This window comes from Apodemus sylvaticus, chromosome 7 (assembly GCF_947179515.1).
Source record: "Apodemus sylvaticus chromosome 7, mApoSyl1.1, whole genome shotgun sequence".
NCBI lineage: Eukaryota > Metazoa > Chordata > Mammalia > Rodentia > Muridae > Apodemus > Apodemus sylvaticus.
Genome location: NC_067478.1, coordinates 89,731,252 through 89,750,640, shown reverse-complemented (window position 1 = coordinate 89,750,640; position 19,389 = coordinate 89,731,252). Strand labels below are relative to the sequence as shown.

The 19,389-nt window shown below is 38.9% G+C and overlaps 1 protein-coding gene across 1 annotated transcript; it reads right to left on the bottom strand.

The window, feature by feature from the left end:
* Positions 1-2,048: 2,048 nt before the first annotated feature.
* LOC127689965 (von Willebrand factor A domain-containing protein 5A-like) lies at positions 2,049-18,782 on the bottom strand. Its single transcript, XM_052189539.1, has 18 exons — positions 18,740-18,782; positions 18,429-18,631; positions 17,939-18,161; positions 17,645-17,820; positions 17,296-17,410; positions 15,933-16,102; positions 15,610-15,698; positions 15,001-15,145; positions 14,524-14,603; positions 11,844-11,958; positions 9,856-10,020; positions 9,494-9,594; positions 9,001-9,245; positions 7,776-7,874; positions 7,576-7,680; positions 6,969-7,099; positions 2,628-2,754; positions 2,049-2,128 (listed from the first exon to the last, which is right to left on the bottom strand). The coding sequence occupies exons 1-18, from the start codon at positions 18,780-18,782 to the stop codon at positions 2,049-2,051; spliced, it is 2,412 nt and encodes an 803-aa protein (XP_052045499.1).
* Between the last annotated feature and the right edge of the window lie 607 nt (positions 18,783-19,389).

Sequence of the window (19,389 nt, the reverse complement as noted above, 5' to 3'; positions counted from 1 at the left end):
GTGCTGGGGAGCTCACTCTGGTGTTGTGGGCACAGGAGAGCTGGCAGGATGACTGACTCAGCTACCACCCAGACCTACATCTCATCTACCTCATCTATAAATTTCTAGAGCGACAAAAGGGCCAGTTCTGTAGATCAACAGCTGCAGGATATCCATGATACAGAGCAACAACTGTATATCTGAGAAAAGTCCAGGTGAGGATCCAATATTGATGGGGCAGCAGCAGCCAGAGCCCTTGATCCAGACCGATGACTCATTGCAATGAATATTTGCAACTAAAGATATGTGTGCAAAAGGTTATGCTGTGTAATGCAGAGTGACATACTACAGCTTCCACATCTTTTGTTTGATAGATTTTTTTTTTTTGGTTTGAATTTTATTTTTATTCTGCTTCTTTTGTGGAGGAAGTTGCAAGGGCAGAGGGCAGATACAAAGGGGTGGGGAGGCGAGTAGGATTAGGATGCATGATGTGAAACTCATGAAGAATCAGTAAATTTTTATTTTAAGAAGAAAACACATGCTTTTAAAAGTCAGTTTATTTAAATACAAGAGAGAGAGGTAGAGCTTGACTGGCAGAAATGGAGAATTTGGTTTTTTTCTAAAGAGACACATATGCCTCTCAATCTTGATGGCTTACTAATGAACAAGCAATCCCACCCCCAAAATGGGAATTGATCTAGAAAACTTATGATTATATATATATATATATATATATATATATATATATATATATATATATATATATATGTTGTGATGTGATGTGATGTGATGTGATGTGATGTGATGTGATGTGATGTGTGTGAACTTGGCCCTTTATTTCAATTTTAATTCCTCTTCAGGACCCTTAAGATGATAGACTTATAGAAATCATATTGGAAAAGTCTTGGGCTAGCTGAACTTAGAGAAGATCTGGGTTTCTTTGTTTCTCTTTCCAGTGTAGCTACATTGAATAAAATTTTTTTTATTCTATTTTGTACCACTAATTTAGCTTCTAAAATTTGCTTATTGGAGAAAGGTAGTCAAGTCTGGCTGCAGGCACAAACCATGCCCTGCCTCCAGTGTTGCATTAATAAACATGGTGTGAACAAGGGACACATCCAAAATGTTGAGGTTGAAAATGAGATAATAGAACTTAACTCATGCTCATTGAATCAATCAACAAAAGACCAACACAAAGTCATAGTAGAAATAGCCACTTTAATATTGGTAAAACAGCAATCTGGAGGCATGGGGTCATTTAGGTGTCGGAGTGATCAGGGAACCCCAATCTTTAAAACAAAACATGCTCAGGTCTCAGCACAACCTACCCTAATTCTAAGTAAACCAGATCATAACCATGAGGGCTTAATGGATTAAAGCTAGGTCTAAAGATTTCGTTATCAACCTCCTATAGAATGATTAATGGACAAGGACAAACATCTATTTACAATATGACTCATCTCAAATCCCTTAGGCAGGAGAAAGAAAGGTATGGAGCACAGACTTACAAGGGCCACATAGGACATCAAGAATGTTCCCAACAGTAGCAATGAGCAAAATGGTAACCTTGATTCTCTGTGATCTTGAAGTTACATTGACCGTGAAGTTGGCTTTCAGTTTACATCCAACTTCTTCCAAGAATGGAAATGCTCAAATTATATTTGAGTATATAATTTGTATAATGACAAGCATATAAAATGAAAGGTGAGTACCAAAAGGATAATGAAGACAATTATTTTACACAAGGATTCTCTAGCAGGACTGCCACAGTCCTTAGAGTAAAATATGTTTTTAAAAGTTAGGAAAAACATCACTACATACAAATCTTCTATACTATTCCAAGATAGGAAATAGTCTCTATGACTACCAGCACACAGACATATGGGACATACAAACACCCAAAGTTACATCCCGTGGGACCTATAACAATTGACACAGCAATGTGCTCACCCTTCACTTTATAATAATATACAGGTGATAAGGTGCCCAAGACAAAAGTCTATCTTAGCAGATGAGGTTAGGGATGTGGAAGGAGGCAGAAAAGAATGCCCTTCTTCTGGGCATTACTCTCATAATTTGAAGATGGAGGGACTCAAAGATGTCTTCAAGAACTTGTTGGCAGTACGCATAAGCTTGGTGAAACCACGAGCTGTGAGGAGGAGAAACAAGAGTCAGGGCTGTGGGATAAGTGATGAGGAGAAAGCTCGTTCCTTGACCTCCCTTGTCCTCTCAAGCCATCTACCCTCATTTCTATTAGATATTTCTTCAGTACTCCTAGGTCCAATTAGCCTTTAACCCACTCATCAACAGGAAGACAGTGAATGCCCAAGGAGCATCCAGGAAAATTGAGACTCAGCTCAGTACTGAGTTCCAGAGGACAGTTCCTCCTACACTGTGTCCTTGCCACTTGCCACCTCCCCATCTTTGCTTCTTCCACCTTTACTTGCCTCTTTCCACCCCCAATTACAAATTTCAATCATATTCTGCCACAGAAAGATGAGCTAAGGGAGCAGAAAAAGCTCTGAGTCAGTATGGAGGAAGTGAATTCAGGGACTATCCAGTGCTTGCTCCCTGTCAGGCCTGGAGTCACAGTAGCTGCCTTCCTAAAGGAGAAGGGAAAGGGGTTGGGACTGTGTTTGTGTTCCTACCGGCATTATTGTGAAGCCAAACCACAGCCTTTCTTTCCAGAAGCTCCCACTCCTCCTTCAATTCCTTGCCATTGGCATGCAGCCACATCACAGCCAGCATTGTAGCCCAGCCCGAGGGTTCCAATACCTGCACAAACAGAATTCTCATGCCCAGGATGGAACAAGAAGTCCCTCAAGATGAAAGGTGCAAAACCTCATGTGTTCTGTATCCCCCAAACTGCTGCTGCATGGACTTTGTTTCTCATCTATCCTTACAACACATATATCATGTGAGATGTTTTTCATGATTATCAGGTTAACTTCCAAGAGGAGAAGGAAGTTCACTGTGTCTTAGGACATAAGTCTTTAGCTTTAAGTCCAGTACAACCTCTTGGTCAGCAATGGGAACTAGTCAAACATCTCTGAGAAGATGGTCCCTCTCTACGCAGAGAAGAACATATATAAATAGCTGCCTTTACAGAATATTGTTATATGAATCATATTTCCTATTTCTGATCTGTAAACTAGAAACAAAAATTTTCAACTCAATAGTTGTAAGAAAAATAGTCATAGAAACAAAATATTTTCCCCAGTGTTATCTAGAGTTAATGATAAAGGTGAGATGGAAGACCAAATGAATTCTGACTAATTACATTGCTAAATTGAAAACTTCAGGAAAATAATATCATCTATGAGTTGTCACTCATTGTTTCTTAAGGTTTCAGCTTTTAGACTCAGCAGATCAATGAACATCCATGCTTTATAGTATGACTGTCCACATACAGAATCAGCAATCTTGTCCTCTTTGAAGGAGGCTGTTTCAATACCTGTACTTCATTCCTAAGAAAACTGTTCATGTAAAAAGAACTAAGAACACCAGGCATGTTCTTCTCTAAAGCATCACAGCAATTTTTTAAAACGTACCCTGAAATGGTCACTTCTGGAAGTAAGTGTATTTGTGAAATTCAGTGATCACAACCAAGGCATTTGGTTTTAGAGGTCAGCCTGTGGCCCTGACTGACCATCAGATCTTCTGTTTTTACTGTGTGTCAGCCAGTTGAAATATCTGATTTCATAAGAAACTTCTGTCAAGATGTTGTGTCTCTCCTCTTTGCTTATATTGGTGAGAATAGTCATATTTCTTTTATTTTCAATATGTTATGGTAATTTTATGAAAGAAAATCCCAATTCTCTTATATAATACTTCCAGAACCTAGACCCACTTTTCTTTATTTTGGATCAGGATTCTATTGCATAAACTATCCCTCAGTTCTGTCACACATCAAAAGGAACGTCTGGATCTTCAGGTTCATCAGAATCTTCACTGATCAACATAAAGATGCAGTACTTAGAGGATATAAATAAAATAAATAAATACTTAAAAAATTCTACAGCTTAAAATACATTCACAATTTAGTGCTATATATTTCCACCTAGTTTATACTTGGTTCAGATACTTCTTTTTTTTTGTTTTTCAATAAAATCCTTTACTAAAATCTTCTACACCAGCTCTCCTGATTACTTTATTCTGTTATTCTGCTTGCCATGGTGAAGTAGGGATGCACATTCCACATGTGTTGCTCTCAATGAATCTCTGCTAAAATTTTCATTATCCATGTATCTCCTTTGCAATTTTTATCAATCATCCTTTTCTTTGTTTTAAAATATCATTTTTTAAAATATAAATATACAACACTAAATACATATCCTTTAAAATCTTCAAATACTCATGTTTTTAAAGAGAAAAATAAACTGCACAATAACTTTAGAACTTTGTTGTCATTTCAAGAGCTTCATATTATAAAATTTGTGCTTGACCAACATGAGCAGTATATACCCGTGGGCTCTATCTTCAGTTGTTCCTGTATATTATAACTGTATATACCTGTGGACTGTACTCTCAGCTGCTGGTGTATTTTAAACACTGCACTTCAGTTAAAACCATGGCCTCTTTGCATTAGTCACATTCAAAGACATACAGTAGCCCCACGCCACTAGTGGATACTATACATCCTAACAGCAGCCAGAGACGAAGTGATATTTACATCATCACATTCCTGGTTTGGTAACTATTTAGAATATAAAATTTTTTCTATTTAAAAATTATTCTGTAATTTATCCTATATTTCAAGAATTTCTCACCAATTAGATGAATTACCAAGTTATATCTTATGATATGAAGTATAGTTTATCCACATCCCAATGAGTCAATACATTTGAAATAATTTCAATAAATACATTGAAAAAATTGTATCAATAATACAAGCAGAGAGGAGAGACACAACATCTTAACAGAAGTTTCTTGTGAAACCAGATACTTTAACTGGCTGACACACAGTAAAAAGCAGTAACAAGCCTTTAGTGATTTCAACTAACTTTGTCTAAAGTTGATCTAAGGCGAAGCCATAACAGGATTATTATTAGGGGTTCTTAAGACACAGACTCAGTGATAAGTGAGTATTAGCCCAGAAGCTCAGAATACTCAAGATACAATTCACAGACCATATAAAGCTCAAGAAGACTGAACAGCAAAGTGTGGATGCTTTGGTCCTTCTTGGAAGGGGAAACAAAATACTCATGGGAGCAAATAGGAGACAGTGTGAAGCAGAGACTGAAGGAAAGGCCATCCAGAGACTGCCCCACCTGGGGATCCATCCTATATACACTCACCAAATGCAGACACTATTGTGAATGGCAAGAAGTGCTTGCTGACAGGATCCTGATATAGCTGTCTCCTGAGAGGCTCTCCCAGAGCCTGTCAAATAAGGAGGCAGATGCTTGCAGCCAACAATTGTACTGAGCATGGGGTCCCCAGTGGAGGAGTTAGAGAAAGGATTGAAGGAGCTGAAGGAGCGTGAAATCCCATAGGAAGAACAACAATATCAACCAATCAGACTCCCCAGAACTCCCAGGGACTAAACCACCAACCAAGCGTACACATGGAGGCACCCAAGGCTCCAGCCACATATGTTGCAGGGCATGCCCTTGTTAGGCATCAGTGGGAGAAGAAGTCCTTGGTCCTGTGAAGGTCCAATGCTCCAGTGTAAGGGAATATGAAGGTGTGGAGGTAGGAGTGGGTGGGTGGATGGGGAGCACCCTCATAGAAGCACGGGGTGGGAAAGGAGGTTACAGGGCAGGATAGGGCAATGGAAAGGGGGATAACATTTGAAATGTAAATAAAGAAAATATCCAATAAAAAAGGAAGAAAATAGTAAAATTTACAGATGGACTCAAATATACTTCAGCTACTGCTCAAAAGGACAAATTTATTCCTTCTACAAATGTATGAATCTTTCCTTGGAAACAGTGATGCTTATGCATTCATTCTTTGAATTGTACCTATCCTTTAGGATTCACAATATGTAGAATAATAGCCTCCAAACATGTTTAAATCCAAAATCCTTGAATCTTACAAACATGTTCATTTATATCTCAAAATGTAAGATCAACATCATGAACATTGATCTTTAAGTCCCCAGAAGCCTAGTGTGATCTCATGATTGTGTAAACTTGCTGAATCTGAATCGTTTACTGATGGCTTCAGATGGAGACACAATAGTAAAAGAGAGACCAGAGAGAAAGATAAGATCCATGACCTTAAAGATGGAAGGGAATCTGATGAAGGGATATCAACTACCTTTGAAAGATCCAGAACACAAGGAAATAGACTCTTCTCTAGAGCCTTCAGAAAAAGTATATGGCTCAGTAAACATAATTTTTGTTTAGTGAAAACATGTCAGTATCAGATTCAAATCATACGTAAATATAATATATTGAAGGGATTTTAATACACTATGCTTGTAAAAATCTGTTTTGCCCTTGTTCATGGATATTTGCTTTACCAAAAAAAAAAAAAAAAAAAAAAAAAAAAAAAGACAGACCTTGCACTGAATACAGCCCCAGCCCATCCAAGGCAGACAAAGTTTGTAACATTCATTTTCTTCATTTGTAAGTAGCAGCACAAAAGGAAACCACCTTCCCTACTTAACTGAGAGACAAGTAACAGGATGTATATGAATTGCTTATCTAGGTAATTTTCACTTTTACAATGAAGAAACTAGCAGAGAATATAAATGGCATAAGAGGGCTTTAGAATTTCCTTTGTTATTTATTACACTTGGAGTGAACTTCATATGAATACTACTCTTGTTCTTGTTCTTATAGTTCCATTATACTCACAAAAAGTATTAATCTCTGATTATTAGATGGTAATCTAGGCAATATCACCCTCCTATTCTCCTATCATAAGTAGTCCTTGAGTCATAAAAAATGTTCACTACTAACAATATTACGTAAAAAACATTTATTTATTTATTTATTTATTTATCTATCTATCTATTTATTTATTTATTTGGATCTTACCTCAGTCGGGTGTACAGCCGTCATGTCTTCCAAACTAGTACTTAGAATCTTAGCTAAATCCTCATTCATATCCCAGGAGCCATCTGCATTCTGGAGATATATCAGCTGTGCAATATTATGCTCCTTACTCCCTTTGAGAAGAAAAGATGAAGTGTTTAGAAATTATGTAGCTATTGTTTTTCTTAGCCTACCTGAGTGACTTTCTGAATTCAGAGCCATACATCAGCAAGAGAACTATAGAAAGAAAGCTTTCAGACAATCTCAAGATGTATCATCATGATAAATATGTGAAGGGACGGCCAGCGTAGAATGAGCCAAATAAGATGATACCTTAGTTCTGCAGGCTTTGCCTACAAAGATGTTATGTAAGAAAAGATGGCAAACAGAAGTTTGTTAGTCTAAAAGACACCTCAGAGCCCATTAGAGGAGGTTTACAGAGCCTATGTTGTAGTTAAATACAGTTGGGCTTATCATAGCAAGTGCAATTACTGAAAAAAATCTCACCTGCTATCAGGTGCTCTTGATAGATTTCCTTGATAGGGAGAATGGGAGAACTAGTCCTTCAGTCCCCATAGATCAGTGAAATACTATCTAAGGTCTGTCTCACCTTGTGGATAACTGTCATATTTAGCCAGATGGGGTAACTCAGGGCGAGTATCTGTACGAATCACACATTTCATTTTCTGGTTGTCCTGAGGCTGTTGGTATGCACCTAGTGAGACTTGTGAGAGACAACCCTTGGTAAGACAAACAATTCTCTGAGATTGTAGCAGCCACTAGGATTCATTAAACTTAAAGGATCCTCACCATTTGGCATGAGTATCATAGCAGCACATTGTCCTGAATGCCTAAGCCATGGAGGCAGAGTTACAGGAGCACTGGCACAGAATAAAGTTTTGGGATAACCTGAAAGACACCGGTACAGACATTTACACTGAACAATCCACGTTCTACAAAGCTGAAAAGGTCAATGAAGTCTAATGATTTTGAGACCCAATTGCTCCCATCTTCCTTAGCTTTAGTTGTCACCTCTATGTCTTATTCTTCTAGTGGACTCTGAACCGTTCTTTCTACCTTCCTCTCTCTGAAACCCCCAATACACAGGGAATAATCATTCATCCATCTTTTGATTTATCCCAGGGAACTTCATTGAACCAAGTCTTAACTTAAGGTAAATTTTTCTCCTACCCTAAACTTTTTATCACTCCCCAAATGCCCTTGCCCAAGGACTGTATCCGTAAGAAGAAGGGTTGAGAATTGGTGTTGGCAGCTTCTTAAGGCCAATATGATCCCACTTCTTACCTCATCTGGATTACCATCTATCTGTATTCATATTTTCAGCCTTTTTTGTTACTTCCTATGATCCACTGAACTATCTATAACTCAGGCAACTGACATCTTCTGCATTTCAACCTCTGCCATCATCTTGAAAATTCTGATACCCATGTGGGTACTAAATGTATTATCCTAATGCAAATGGATCTGGTTTCTTCAAATCCAAGGACTTTGCCTCTATTCTACTTCAGCATCAACCTCTTAACTCATGAAAACCTTATCATCAGTCAGCACTGTTCAACTTTTCAGAATTTAATTGGCACACACACACACACACCCCTCAGACACAGTATTTGTAGTCTTTTAACTTGTTTTAATTCTCAGTCATTAGTTTTAGTGACTAAACTAACAATTAGCAATTGTTTCAGCCACTAGTCATCATTGTACTCTTCAGATTCTAATCATCCAAACCACAAATTAGCTTCAACTCTGAATCTCATTCAAGGTTTATTTGTATTTTTGATGTTTAAATTTCTCCATATTTCTTCTCTCAAAACTTGGTTTCAAGTCTTTTTCTCACTTGATACATATTTTTTTATATCCTTGGAAGAGAAAACTTTAATACTAATCAGAAATCCTGTATGTGGAAGAACAAGAGGAAAAAGGATTGTGAGAATATTTTAAAAATTTTCTTTATATAGCTTCTGAAGTAGTAAAAACTCTTTATTCGTAAAAGTTTTTATGGGAGAAAACTTACCATCGGAGGGCCTTCTAGGACCTGCACCCAAGAGACTTGGCCTTGGGATATCCCTATGAACCAGAGGCCCCTGGATTGGCTCGTTGAGTTCCTTGTCGATGGCAACAAAGGCTGTGAAGGAGCTCATGACTCCAGAATCTAGACTGATATCCAACACATCTCTTTTAAATATTAGTGATGTCTCCTTGAAGCCAAAGTCTTTGGACTGGATCATGGACTTTGCAGCAAGACGGTGAATAGTGAGGCTGAAAGAAAATAATGTTCTGGAAGTAAGAGGAAAACCAACCTGCATGCCTTTCAGTTGGAGCCTATGAAAGCTACATGTCACAGAAGGAAGGGGATGTAGGAGAAAAGGGGGGTTATTTGTGAGTGAGCAAGAGACGAAATGTGATTGTAAGGACACAACTTGGTTCAACATCAAGAAAGGTATTTGGCCATCAAAGACCACAGGGACAAAGAAAGAAGGAAAGGGAAAGAGAAACAGAACACTCACTTGTCATCAGGCTTTGGCTGAAGAGAGAATGTCACTTTTTCCTCATATCTTTTGCCTTGAAGTGTATATGAGAGACACACTTCACCAGTTGCCTCTTCTTTCTGTAAGTGAGAGAAGGAATGCAAAAGAGGAATCACTTGGAAGATGGTGGGCTATAAATGTCAGACTCCTACCCCAGCTTAATATATTCAAGTTTCTATCCAGAAACCATGTGTTCAGGAGAGCAAGAACCTGGCATGATGGGCAGAATTCTAGTTAGCAAATACAAATAACCTGTTGAAACTCAAAACCATCTATTTTGTTCAGTGACTTTACCAGGGAAGTACCTGCACCAGGTAGAGAGACTAAGATTATGGACTTACTAGTATCTTTCCAATCAGTAGGCTGTAAATGATTAACCTTTGACCTCTAAAGATAGAAGTTTGTTCTGGAGATAGCATAGGTGCAAACATCTTAGGAGGCAAATTCCAGCTCAGAGAGACATCCTCTACTATAGACTGTAAAGAACGTCTCAGAGATCTAAGGGCCTGCAGGAGAAGAAAGAACAGAGTAAGTATATGCAAGAAATTATAGTGGTTGGTACCATTGGTCACATTCTGTGTATAGAGGTCATGAGCCTTCATTAATGCTATGTCTAATTTCTATTGCTATACTAAGAAGTAACCTTATTGCTCTTTTGCAGTCTAAAGTTGAGGAATTTCACACATCAATATGAATGGATGAAATGCTGATGAGAGAGGATTCACCAGAGAAGAGATTTAGTAAAAATGCTATTGTGAGACAGAAGCTTAGAAATGTATCTGGAGATGGCTTCTCATACACATGTATTTAAAAAACTGTATCAATTTGAAGTCATTTTGATTTTATAATGCATAACACACTTTATCTTTCTCTTTTGCCTGATATCTCTTGAAGCAATGATTGGATATAACACCAAAGAGGTTCTGAAGCATATATGTGGATTCTTAAGTGTGACATCAAAAGCTCTTTATCTGTCTCATTTCAACACATAAGCTTCAACTCTCAGCAAATGATCTCTGAGCCAATGTATAAAAGAACAAGAGATATTTTCTTGCATACTATAATGGGCCCTCTTTCCATTGGCTGGAATTGTCTCCATTAAGTTATATGAGCTAACTAAGAGCAAGAATTGACAAATGGGACCTCATAAGGTTACAGAGTTTCTGTAAGGCAAAGGACACCATCAAGAGGACAGATCAGCAACCAACAAATTGGGAAAAGATCTTTACCAATCCTACATCAGATAGAGGGCTAATATCCAATATATATAAAGAACTCAAGAAGTTAGACTCCAGAAAACCGAACAACCCTATTAAAAATGGGGTACAGAGTTAAACAAAGAATTCTCACCTGAAGAACTTCGGATGGTGGAGAAGCATCTTAAAAAATGCTCAACTTCATTAGTCATTAGGGAAATGCAAATCAAAACAACCCTAAGATTTCATCTTACACCAGTCAGAATGGCTAAGATTAAAAATTCAGGAGACAGCAGGTGTTGGAGAGGGTGTGGAGAAAGAGGAACACTCCTCCACTGCTGGTGGGGTTGCAAATTGGTACAACCACTCTGGAAATCAGTCTGGCGGTTCCTCCGAAAACTGGGCACCTCACTTCCAGAAGATCCTGCTATACCACTCCTGGGCATATATCCAGAGGATTCCCCACCATGTAATAAGGATACATGCTCTACTATGTTCATAGCAGCCCTATTTATAATTGCCAGATGCTGGAAAGAACCCAGGTATCCCTCAACAGAAGAGTGGATGCAAAAAATGTGGTATATCTACACAATGGAATACTATTCAGCCATTAGAAACAATGAATTCATGAAATTCTTAGGCAAATGGATGGAGCTAGAGAACATCATACTAAGTGAGGTAACCCAGACTCAAAAGGTGAATCATGGTATGTACTCACTAATAAGTGGTTATTAACCTAGAAAACTGGAATACCCAAAACATAATCCACACATCAAATGAGATACAAGAAGAAAGGAGGAGTGGCCCCTGGTTCTGGAAAGACTCAGTGAAACAGTATTCCGCAAAACCAGAACGGGGAAGTGGGAAGGGATGGGAGGGAGGACAGGGGAAGAGAAGGGGGCTTACGGGACTTTCGGGGAGTGGGGGGGGGTAGAAAAGGGGAAATCATTTGAAATGTAAATAAATTATATCGAATAAAAAAAATTAAAAAAAAAAGTTATATGAGCTAAACATTAGAGGCATCAGAAAATGTGCCCTGGAGCAAAGTTTGACTCGTACCCTTGAAGAAATGTCCCTTTCTGTCAGAGATTTTAATTGTAGCATCCACTTCTTTATACATGGTTGATCCTCACCTTGGACTGCATTCTGTCATTCCCTGTGATAAACTCTGCAGTGCCCCCTGACACCCGAGCAAGGTTCTTGACTAAGCTAGTGGAGGCCCCTTCTCCAATGCCAAATGAGAAACATCTGTGAATGTAAGAAGATGGATGTTAAAGATGGAACGTGAATAGAATTATCAAATTAACACATCATTATCAAAAATTATATGAACACGGGGTACTTTCTTGAATAACTGTGGAATAATTGCCATTCATTAAATATACTCTATTTCAAAGATACATAAAATATCTCACCGCTGTGACACAATTTACCTATCCAGAGTCTTCTGAGATAATCTCATGTTTCATTTTGACATTCAGATCTGAAGTGCAAAAACCAATGAAAACTATCCAAAGTCATTCTTTACCAACTGATCTGTCTAAATACAAAATTCTTCTAAAACAAGAGGAAAGATATGAAGAGTAAACAGCACCTTCTTGACACTGCCTAATGTAGTGTTTGCCTTGCTAGGGATAATGTCAGTCTGAGGAACATGCACATGCACCCTGCTTTGCTTTTTTTTCTTTTTTTCTTTCTTTTTTTTTTTTGTTGAAACATATAAATTTTATTTTATTTATTTTTTCGTTATTTTTTATTTGATATATTCTTTACTTACATTTCACATGATTTCCCCTTTCCAGGATCCCCCTCTCTGAAAGTCCCATAAGTCCTCTTCTCTCACCCTGTTCCCCAATCACTCCCTCCCCTTTTCCCTCTCCTGGTATTCCCCTACATTACTGCACTGAGCCTTTCTAGGACCAGGGGCCTCTCCTTTCTTCTTCTTGGGCATTATTTGATATGTGAATTGTTTCTTGGGTATTCCAAGCTTCTGAGCTAATATCCGCTTATCAGTAAGTGCATACCATGTGTGTTCTTTTGTGACTGAGTCACTTCACTCAAGTTCTCATTCTGTTCAAATCTATATACAACAAGTAGTGGGGTTTTTGTTGTTGTTTTGGTTTTTGTTGTTTACCATAATTTCATTTCCCAAGAACAGACAATATATTATGGGTAAATTAAACAAGTTTTTTAAATGGTATAAAAAAGTTTTCTTTGTAAAACAGTACAGTATAAACTGGGCCTGTTTATTGATCTCTTTTGATTGAGTTAATATAAGTCATAGTTCCCGATGATATCAGTTATAAAGCTAATGATCTAAAAAATCCAAGAATCAGGGCTCAGCACTTAATTACAAAGAAAACCAACTGGCGATTTTCATCTTACAGAATACAGTCTGTCATGATCTTTATACCACCACATCAAATTTTCTAATGTAAAGCTTCAACCATCGTCTATACCATCTTTATATATAGAATCAAATTAAAATTGTTTGTGCCTGATGGCTTGCCTAGAACTCACAACAGCGCTTTATGTGGAAGCTAACAAAAACAATAATTACCATGACATAAATATTTGTGATACTCAAATTGTATCAAGATAATTCCTAATGCTTATACAGTTTTATTATTTCTAGTATCACAGTAAACTTTAAATAAATACTGCTACTTTCTCCATCTTGAGAAAAAAATATAAGGGTTAGACTGAGTGGGTAAGTAAGACATATAGAAATTAACTATGTAGCTTAGGTTCCAGCACTCACTCTGGGCTCTGCTCATAGAAATGCCAGCTGCAGTTTTCTAAACCAGTAGAAAACTAGAGAACATATATCTATAAATATTTCCTTTTCATGCTTTGAGAGTATCAGACATGTATGCAATGTATTTTAATCAACTACCCTTTCCTACCTCCTCCAAGTCCTCCTAGACAGTCTATTTCAACTATCTCCCCATCAACTTTTTATAAAACAGAGAATGCACTCAGTGCTCTCGATGCATACATGGATGTAAGAACATCCACTGGCACATGGGCAACCTACCAGTGGCCACTGCTCTAAACAAACTCATTTCCCTGCCCTAGCAATGCTCATTGGCCAAAGCTTCACTCAAAGGGGGTAAGTCCTCTCATTTATGCTGGAATTTCTACTAAGTATTTTTAATAATAGTATACATGGAGGGACCCAGGGCTCCAGCAGCATATGTAGCAGAGGATGGCCTTGTTGGACATCAAAGGGAGGAGAGGTTCTTGGTCCTAAGAAGGCTTGATGCCCAACTATAGGGGAATGCCAGGACAGGGAAGCAGGAGTGGGTGAGTTGGTGAGCAGGGGGAGGGGGAGTGGCATATAGGGTTTTTGGAGAGAAAAGGAGGAAAGGAGATAACATTTGAAATGTAAATATAGAAAAAATATAAAAAACATTAAAGAAACTAAGACACATAAATTCTATCTCTACAAAGATGTTAATAACATGGGGTGAATAACTCAGAAGGCATCCATTTACCTATTGGGGGGATTAGTAGAACAGATAAACAGGTAAAAATCTAAGCATGTGCTTTCAAAGAGCAGTGTACCTTGTCCTACAGTTGTGGACAGAACCCTCTGGGGTCATAAACACTCAAGAGGTCCAAAAAGGTAAGGGTACATTAGTATTTTTAGGTAATTGATGTTATTTGAAGTATTGTTTTTATTTTCATCGAAAATAGTCAGTTGAGAAGTCTTCAAAGTGCTTAGTATCAAAAGTGCTTAGTCGGCTGGCTACAATTTGGCCTTGCTAAGCTCCCTCTGTTTCCCCAGTAGAAATGAGACCACCCTCATACCTGTGCTTTTTGCTCTGGAACTTAACTTCTCGGATTACATTAAAAGTTTCAACAACTTCTCCATCAGTGAAGACAAAGATCTGCACAAAGCGAACAACAGAATATCCATCAAGTCACTGTCAAGTTCATTTTAAGAGGATAGAACTTAACCCTTGAAACAATTCAACCGATTTCTTTCAAATTCTCTGGTGCCTCTTTGAACAGGCAGGAGATCACTATTCTCCAGTGTTCTGCTTTAGCTTACAATGTTTGCATGGGGTCAGCACAAAACCATTGGGAGTTTCAGTCATTAACACATTAGTTTTGTTTAAGTTAAGAAGACAAGTACCTCTTATTTTTATTTCTCTCTCTTATACAGCAGAAGTCTGAAGTACATAGAGTGTTTCCAAAGTCTTTCAGTGACATTCAAGGACATACATTCTTAAGGAGAATCTTCATGCTCTCTACCCCTTCTTTTAGTCTTGGTCCAATACTTACCTGTAAGGGATGCCCTGGAATGGGGGGTTTCCTAAAAATTTTCCGCAGTGGTGTTAAAAGTTCAGTCCCTCCTAGATCCGCCAACAAACGCTTTACTTTCTTCACTGCAACCTGCATTGTTTCTTGATTGTACATCACACTGTCCCTGAGAAAGGCAAGCACATGTGGTCACATGGTGGCCCACTATTGAGTTTCCAGGGCTGAGAAATCCCATCAAATCCAATCCTTCCTGGATTTCCCCCAAGCTCAGCTCAGCTTTACCCCTACCCTTTCACAATGTATTTTCTCCCTTCAAAACTCTTTAAAATATATAGTTTATGTGATTTTTACAACAGTGTGTGTGTGTGTGTGTGTGTGTGTGTGTGTGTGTGTGTGAGAGAGAGAGAGAGAGAGAGAGAGAGAGAGAGAGAGAAAGAGAGTTGTGTGACAGCACACCTGTGAAAGGTCAGAAGACAATTTCTGGCAACTGATTTTGTTTTCCTTCTACCATGTGAGTTCTGGTTAATCAAAGTTGGGTTGTTAAGCTGGGCAACAAGGATTCCTACCTACCTAGTTATCTTGAATGCAAACCCTCTTATAGCTTCTTGGCCCCTCTTTATCGAAACTTACGGAAAGAACTCCTCATGGGTGGCTCCAAATCCATAGATGTTGAAATAGCAGCCCATTGGCAAGCTCTTCAGGAGCAGAATCAGTGTTTCCTGGAGGTGAGAAAGTGTGATCAATGAAGCGATTGGGAGTGCACACACACACACACACACACACACACACACACACAGTACAAGTGTGGAGGGCGTGGGCTGTCCTACTACTTATTCCGTCTTGTACTCTAAGGAAACCCCAAGAGCTCAGACAACAACCATACCTCCATCTCTAGCACAGCTGAACAGAACCACTCCCTAAGCCCAGATTCATCCTCACTGAGTTCATTTTACCTTGGCAGCATCTATTCTCAGCTGAGATTTGTTCTTGGAACTCATAGGGCTATTCATGCTTCTTGAACGGTCCATAAGGAACACAAATTCTCCACATTTTGCTGTGGTCTCCACTTCTGGGATATCTGGGTAGAAACTCACCATCGCAGAAGGTGCTCCCATTAAACTGTCTATATAGAAAGGATTAAGATCTTGTAAGACAAAAAGAAACCCAAGAATCCTAAAGTCCCTAGGAAGCCTATAATGGCATAGGTTTAAAATCTCAGCTACTTCCATAGCTAAAGATGAAAAAGCATGTACTCTGGAAGACAAAATGAATACAAGTCCAATACCTGTATAATTTAATGAAGTCCTTTCTCAAAGAAAATATAGTACACTAAATAATATGCTGGGATCACAGGTCAATTGTAGCATTTGCCTAGCATGTGAAAGACTCTGGATCTACTCATCCATTTCCAAAAACACATTCCACCCTCCTCCCGCTCTCTCTCTCTCTCTCTCTCTCTCTCTCTCTCTCTCTCACACACACACACACACACACACACACACAAACACACACACAAACACACACACATAAACACACACACAAACACACACACACACACACACATACACATATCAACATCAATCCCCCTAATCAATTATGAACAGAACAGTGAGAGGGAAAAACACAAGCTCAAAACCTATTTTATTTTGGTTTGTTTTTTTTGTTTTCTTTTGTTTTGTTTTTGTTGTATGTTTGTAGTTTGGTTTGATTTGGGTTTTTTTGCAACCTTTGTTCTTCTTTTTAAAAAAAAAATAATTTAAACAGTTTTTTAATCAGTTTGCTTGCAAGGGGCTAGAGGTGAGTTATGAACATTCAAAAGACACAGGAGAAGAAATATGAAGATGAAAAATGGGGGATTAGCATATAAAAGTAATAGTGGCCCTGGTGTAATTGCCAATGAATGTTCATTTCCTGGCAGTTCGTTTCATTGTTTTTTAAGATGTTAATTGCAGGGCCCAAGAGATAGCTTAGCAGATAAAGCTGCCATATTTGGACATGTCTGACCTTTTGAGAAGGGAAAATGTCATAGAATTATTTTGAATTATATCTTTTCAAAACTGGCTATGGTTCAAGTTTATACTATTTGCATTTTTCAAGCTATTTATTCACATTCTTCTTCCAGTTATTTATTAATAGACTTAAACATCCTGATCATTAAACTATGTTTGGTTAGAGAAGTGTAAGGACTTTCAGTATTTCAGACTGTTGATGGTTTGCTCATCACTTAACTGAACAATCCAAGTATCAATATTTGAGAGTAGTTTTAAGGCAGGATGAGCTCCTAGGGGATAAATTTCCAAGTAAAGAAGAAAATACCTGATGGCCTTTCAGACATCCCCATCTCCACAGCTACACTGGGGCTGTGCACCTTCCTATAGAAAATCAGGAGTTCCACATCCCGGTCAAACTTGTGTCCTTCAGCCAAGGAAACCTGAGGAAGGGATCAGTGGAAGACCCATGTTAGAACTTCCACTGATTGCTTCAAGAGATGTAAATCATTTCTAGAATTATAGATTTCCATGAGCAGCATGAGAAGAGTTATTGTACAAAGGGTAGGTAAGCAAGACAGTAGCTCAGAAAGTGAGGAGGATCTAAAACGGAGGGATGAAGACCACGAGGTCAATAGCTAAAGCACTAAAGGACTGGAAGCTCTTGCACTGATTACCTGAGCTGAGGTCCTGTTATCTCCGGTGTACTCAATGGGACTCAAGGGACAGTTGGATTGGATTGCACTGATACCAAGCTGGGAGCTGATGGTGGCATCCATGCTGAGTGTGTAGGGTAATTCCTCCAAAGGGACTATTGGGGTCTTCATATCCAGGGAACTGTCCTCACGTTGCTCTACAAAAAGATCCCCAGTTCGGTGTTTCTTGTCAATATATCTAACACTCCAAAAATGTACTGTGCCCTCCCAACTTATGTCATCAAAAGCAGGTATCCAAAAGGGAGAGGCACTCACCAGAGAGATGGAATCTAGGATTCAGGATGGCTGGGAGCACGTAACGCAGGGCCCCATCATCTTCCAAGGGAAGTTCTTGCACATATCTCAGGGTCAGTGACACTTTTGACCCTGGCTGTAGGTTCCCCACATTGCAACAGAAGACATCCTTGGAACATTTGTCTTCCTCCAATAGGTAGGTCTGATATCCCCCAGAGAGGGCCTCTTCATACCTTTTGTGAGCCTAAAGGAAATAACATGAGGGGTGGAAAAACAAGGTGACACCAATGACCAATGAACGGACATGTAGGAGGCACATAAAATCCATGCTGGTTCCAAGAGACTTTGACAGGTGCTGGCACTGGAAGAACTAAACTCTGGATGGCAAATTATCTGCATCCCAAATATTTTTAGGCAAATAGATTAGAAGTAAATGAAGGTTTGATAAAAGTCTAAGGAGAAAGTCCTCTGTAAACAAGAAGGGGTGGGAGGATAAACTCTTCCCTCGAACCTGATACTTGTCCTGCAGTTCTGCCACAATTTTCTTCCCATCCACTAAGGCCTCAAAGCTGTAGACAGCAGAGTCTTCATCCATGGGGAACACAAAGAAGGCCTCCAAGGGAGATTTCTCTTCATTCTCATAGTTTAGGGTTGCAGACACACCCGCCACAAAATCCTTGATGGACAGAGTCACAGCAATGCTCTTCAGTGCCACTAGGGAAAGATCAGGGATCTGTAGTTTAATGAGATGTACTAGAGTCACACACACAGAACTCATAGGTTCTAAAGAATACAGCATTAAGAGTCTTGGCTCTTGCTTACCTGGATCCTTTACACTAGTGAGTAATCCACTAGAACGCACCATCTTGACTCTGTGGTTCTGTGGAAAGGTACATGGTTAGAGTCAAACACTCAAACATGACCACCTGACATGTCTCTGGCAGAATGCATTCAGAGTGACTGTTTTAGAGCTAGAAAGAAGGATGAGGTGTGAGGAGACAGAAATGTCAAAGATAAGGTTTCTATTAAATGGCAAACCAGGCCGGAAGATATAAGAGTCCTGAGGTGTCCACAAACAGGAAATATCTGAGACTGCTTTACACAATAATTCTACTTCCCCTGAAGTGTGACTAATAAATTGCATCTCATACCTACGGAATAGGTGCCATAAATCTAGCCCCAGTAAACGTTAGTAAGTCCTGTCTAAGATGAGAACCATAATACCAGCATAGAAATGTGACAGTCATATGCACAAGCTTTCTAGACTAGGGGCAGATCCTTAGAATCAATGACATCAGCAGTGTTCCTGTTGTCATGGTCACTACACTTAATCAATGTCTGCTGCTGATTATTTCATTCACACTACTCAGAGACCTGTGTGAGCAGCTGGGCAACCCAAGGGTTGTCTGCCTTCTGAGTCCTTGTAAGTAGTGAGTTATCCTTGAGGGCAAACCACAAATACCATAAATACA

Excerpts from the sequence above, each read along its gene's own strand:
- LOC127689965 (XM_052189539.1), bottom strand. The coding sequence starts at position 18,782 with ATGGTGCGTTCTAGTGGATTACTCACTAGTGTAAAGGATCCAG. Across the intron at positions 17,411-17,644 it reads ATAACAGGACCTCAGCTCAG|GTTTCCTTGGCTGAAGGACA; the intron begins GTAATCAGTGCA and ends TCCCTTCCTCAG. Across the intron at positions 9,595-9,855 it reads TACTGATTGGAAAGATACTA|AAAGAAGAGGCAACTGGTGA; the intron begins GTAAGTCCATAA and ends TCTCACTTACAG.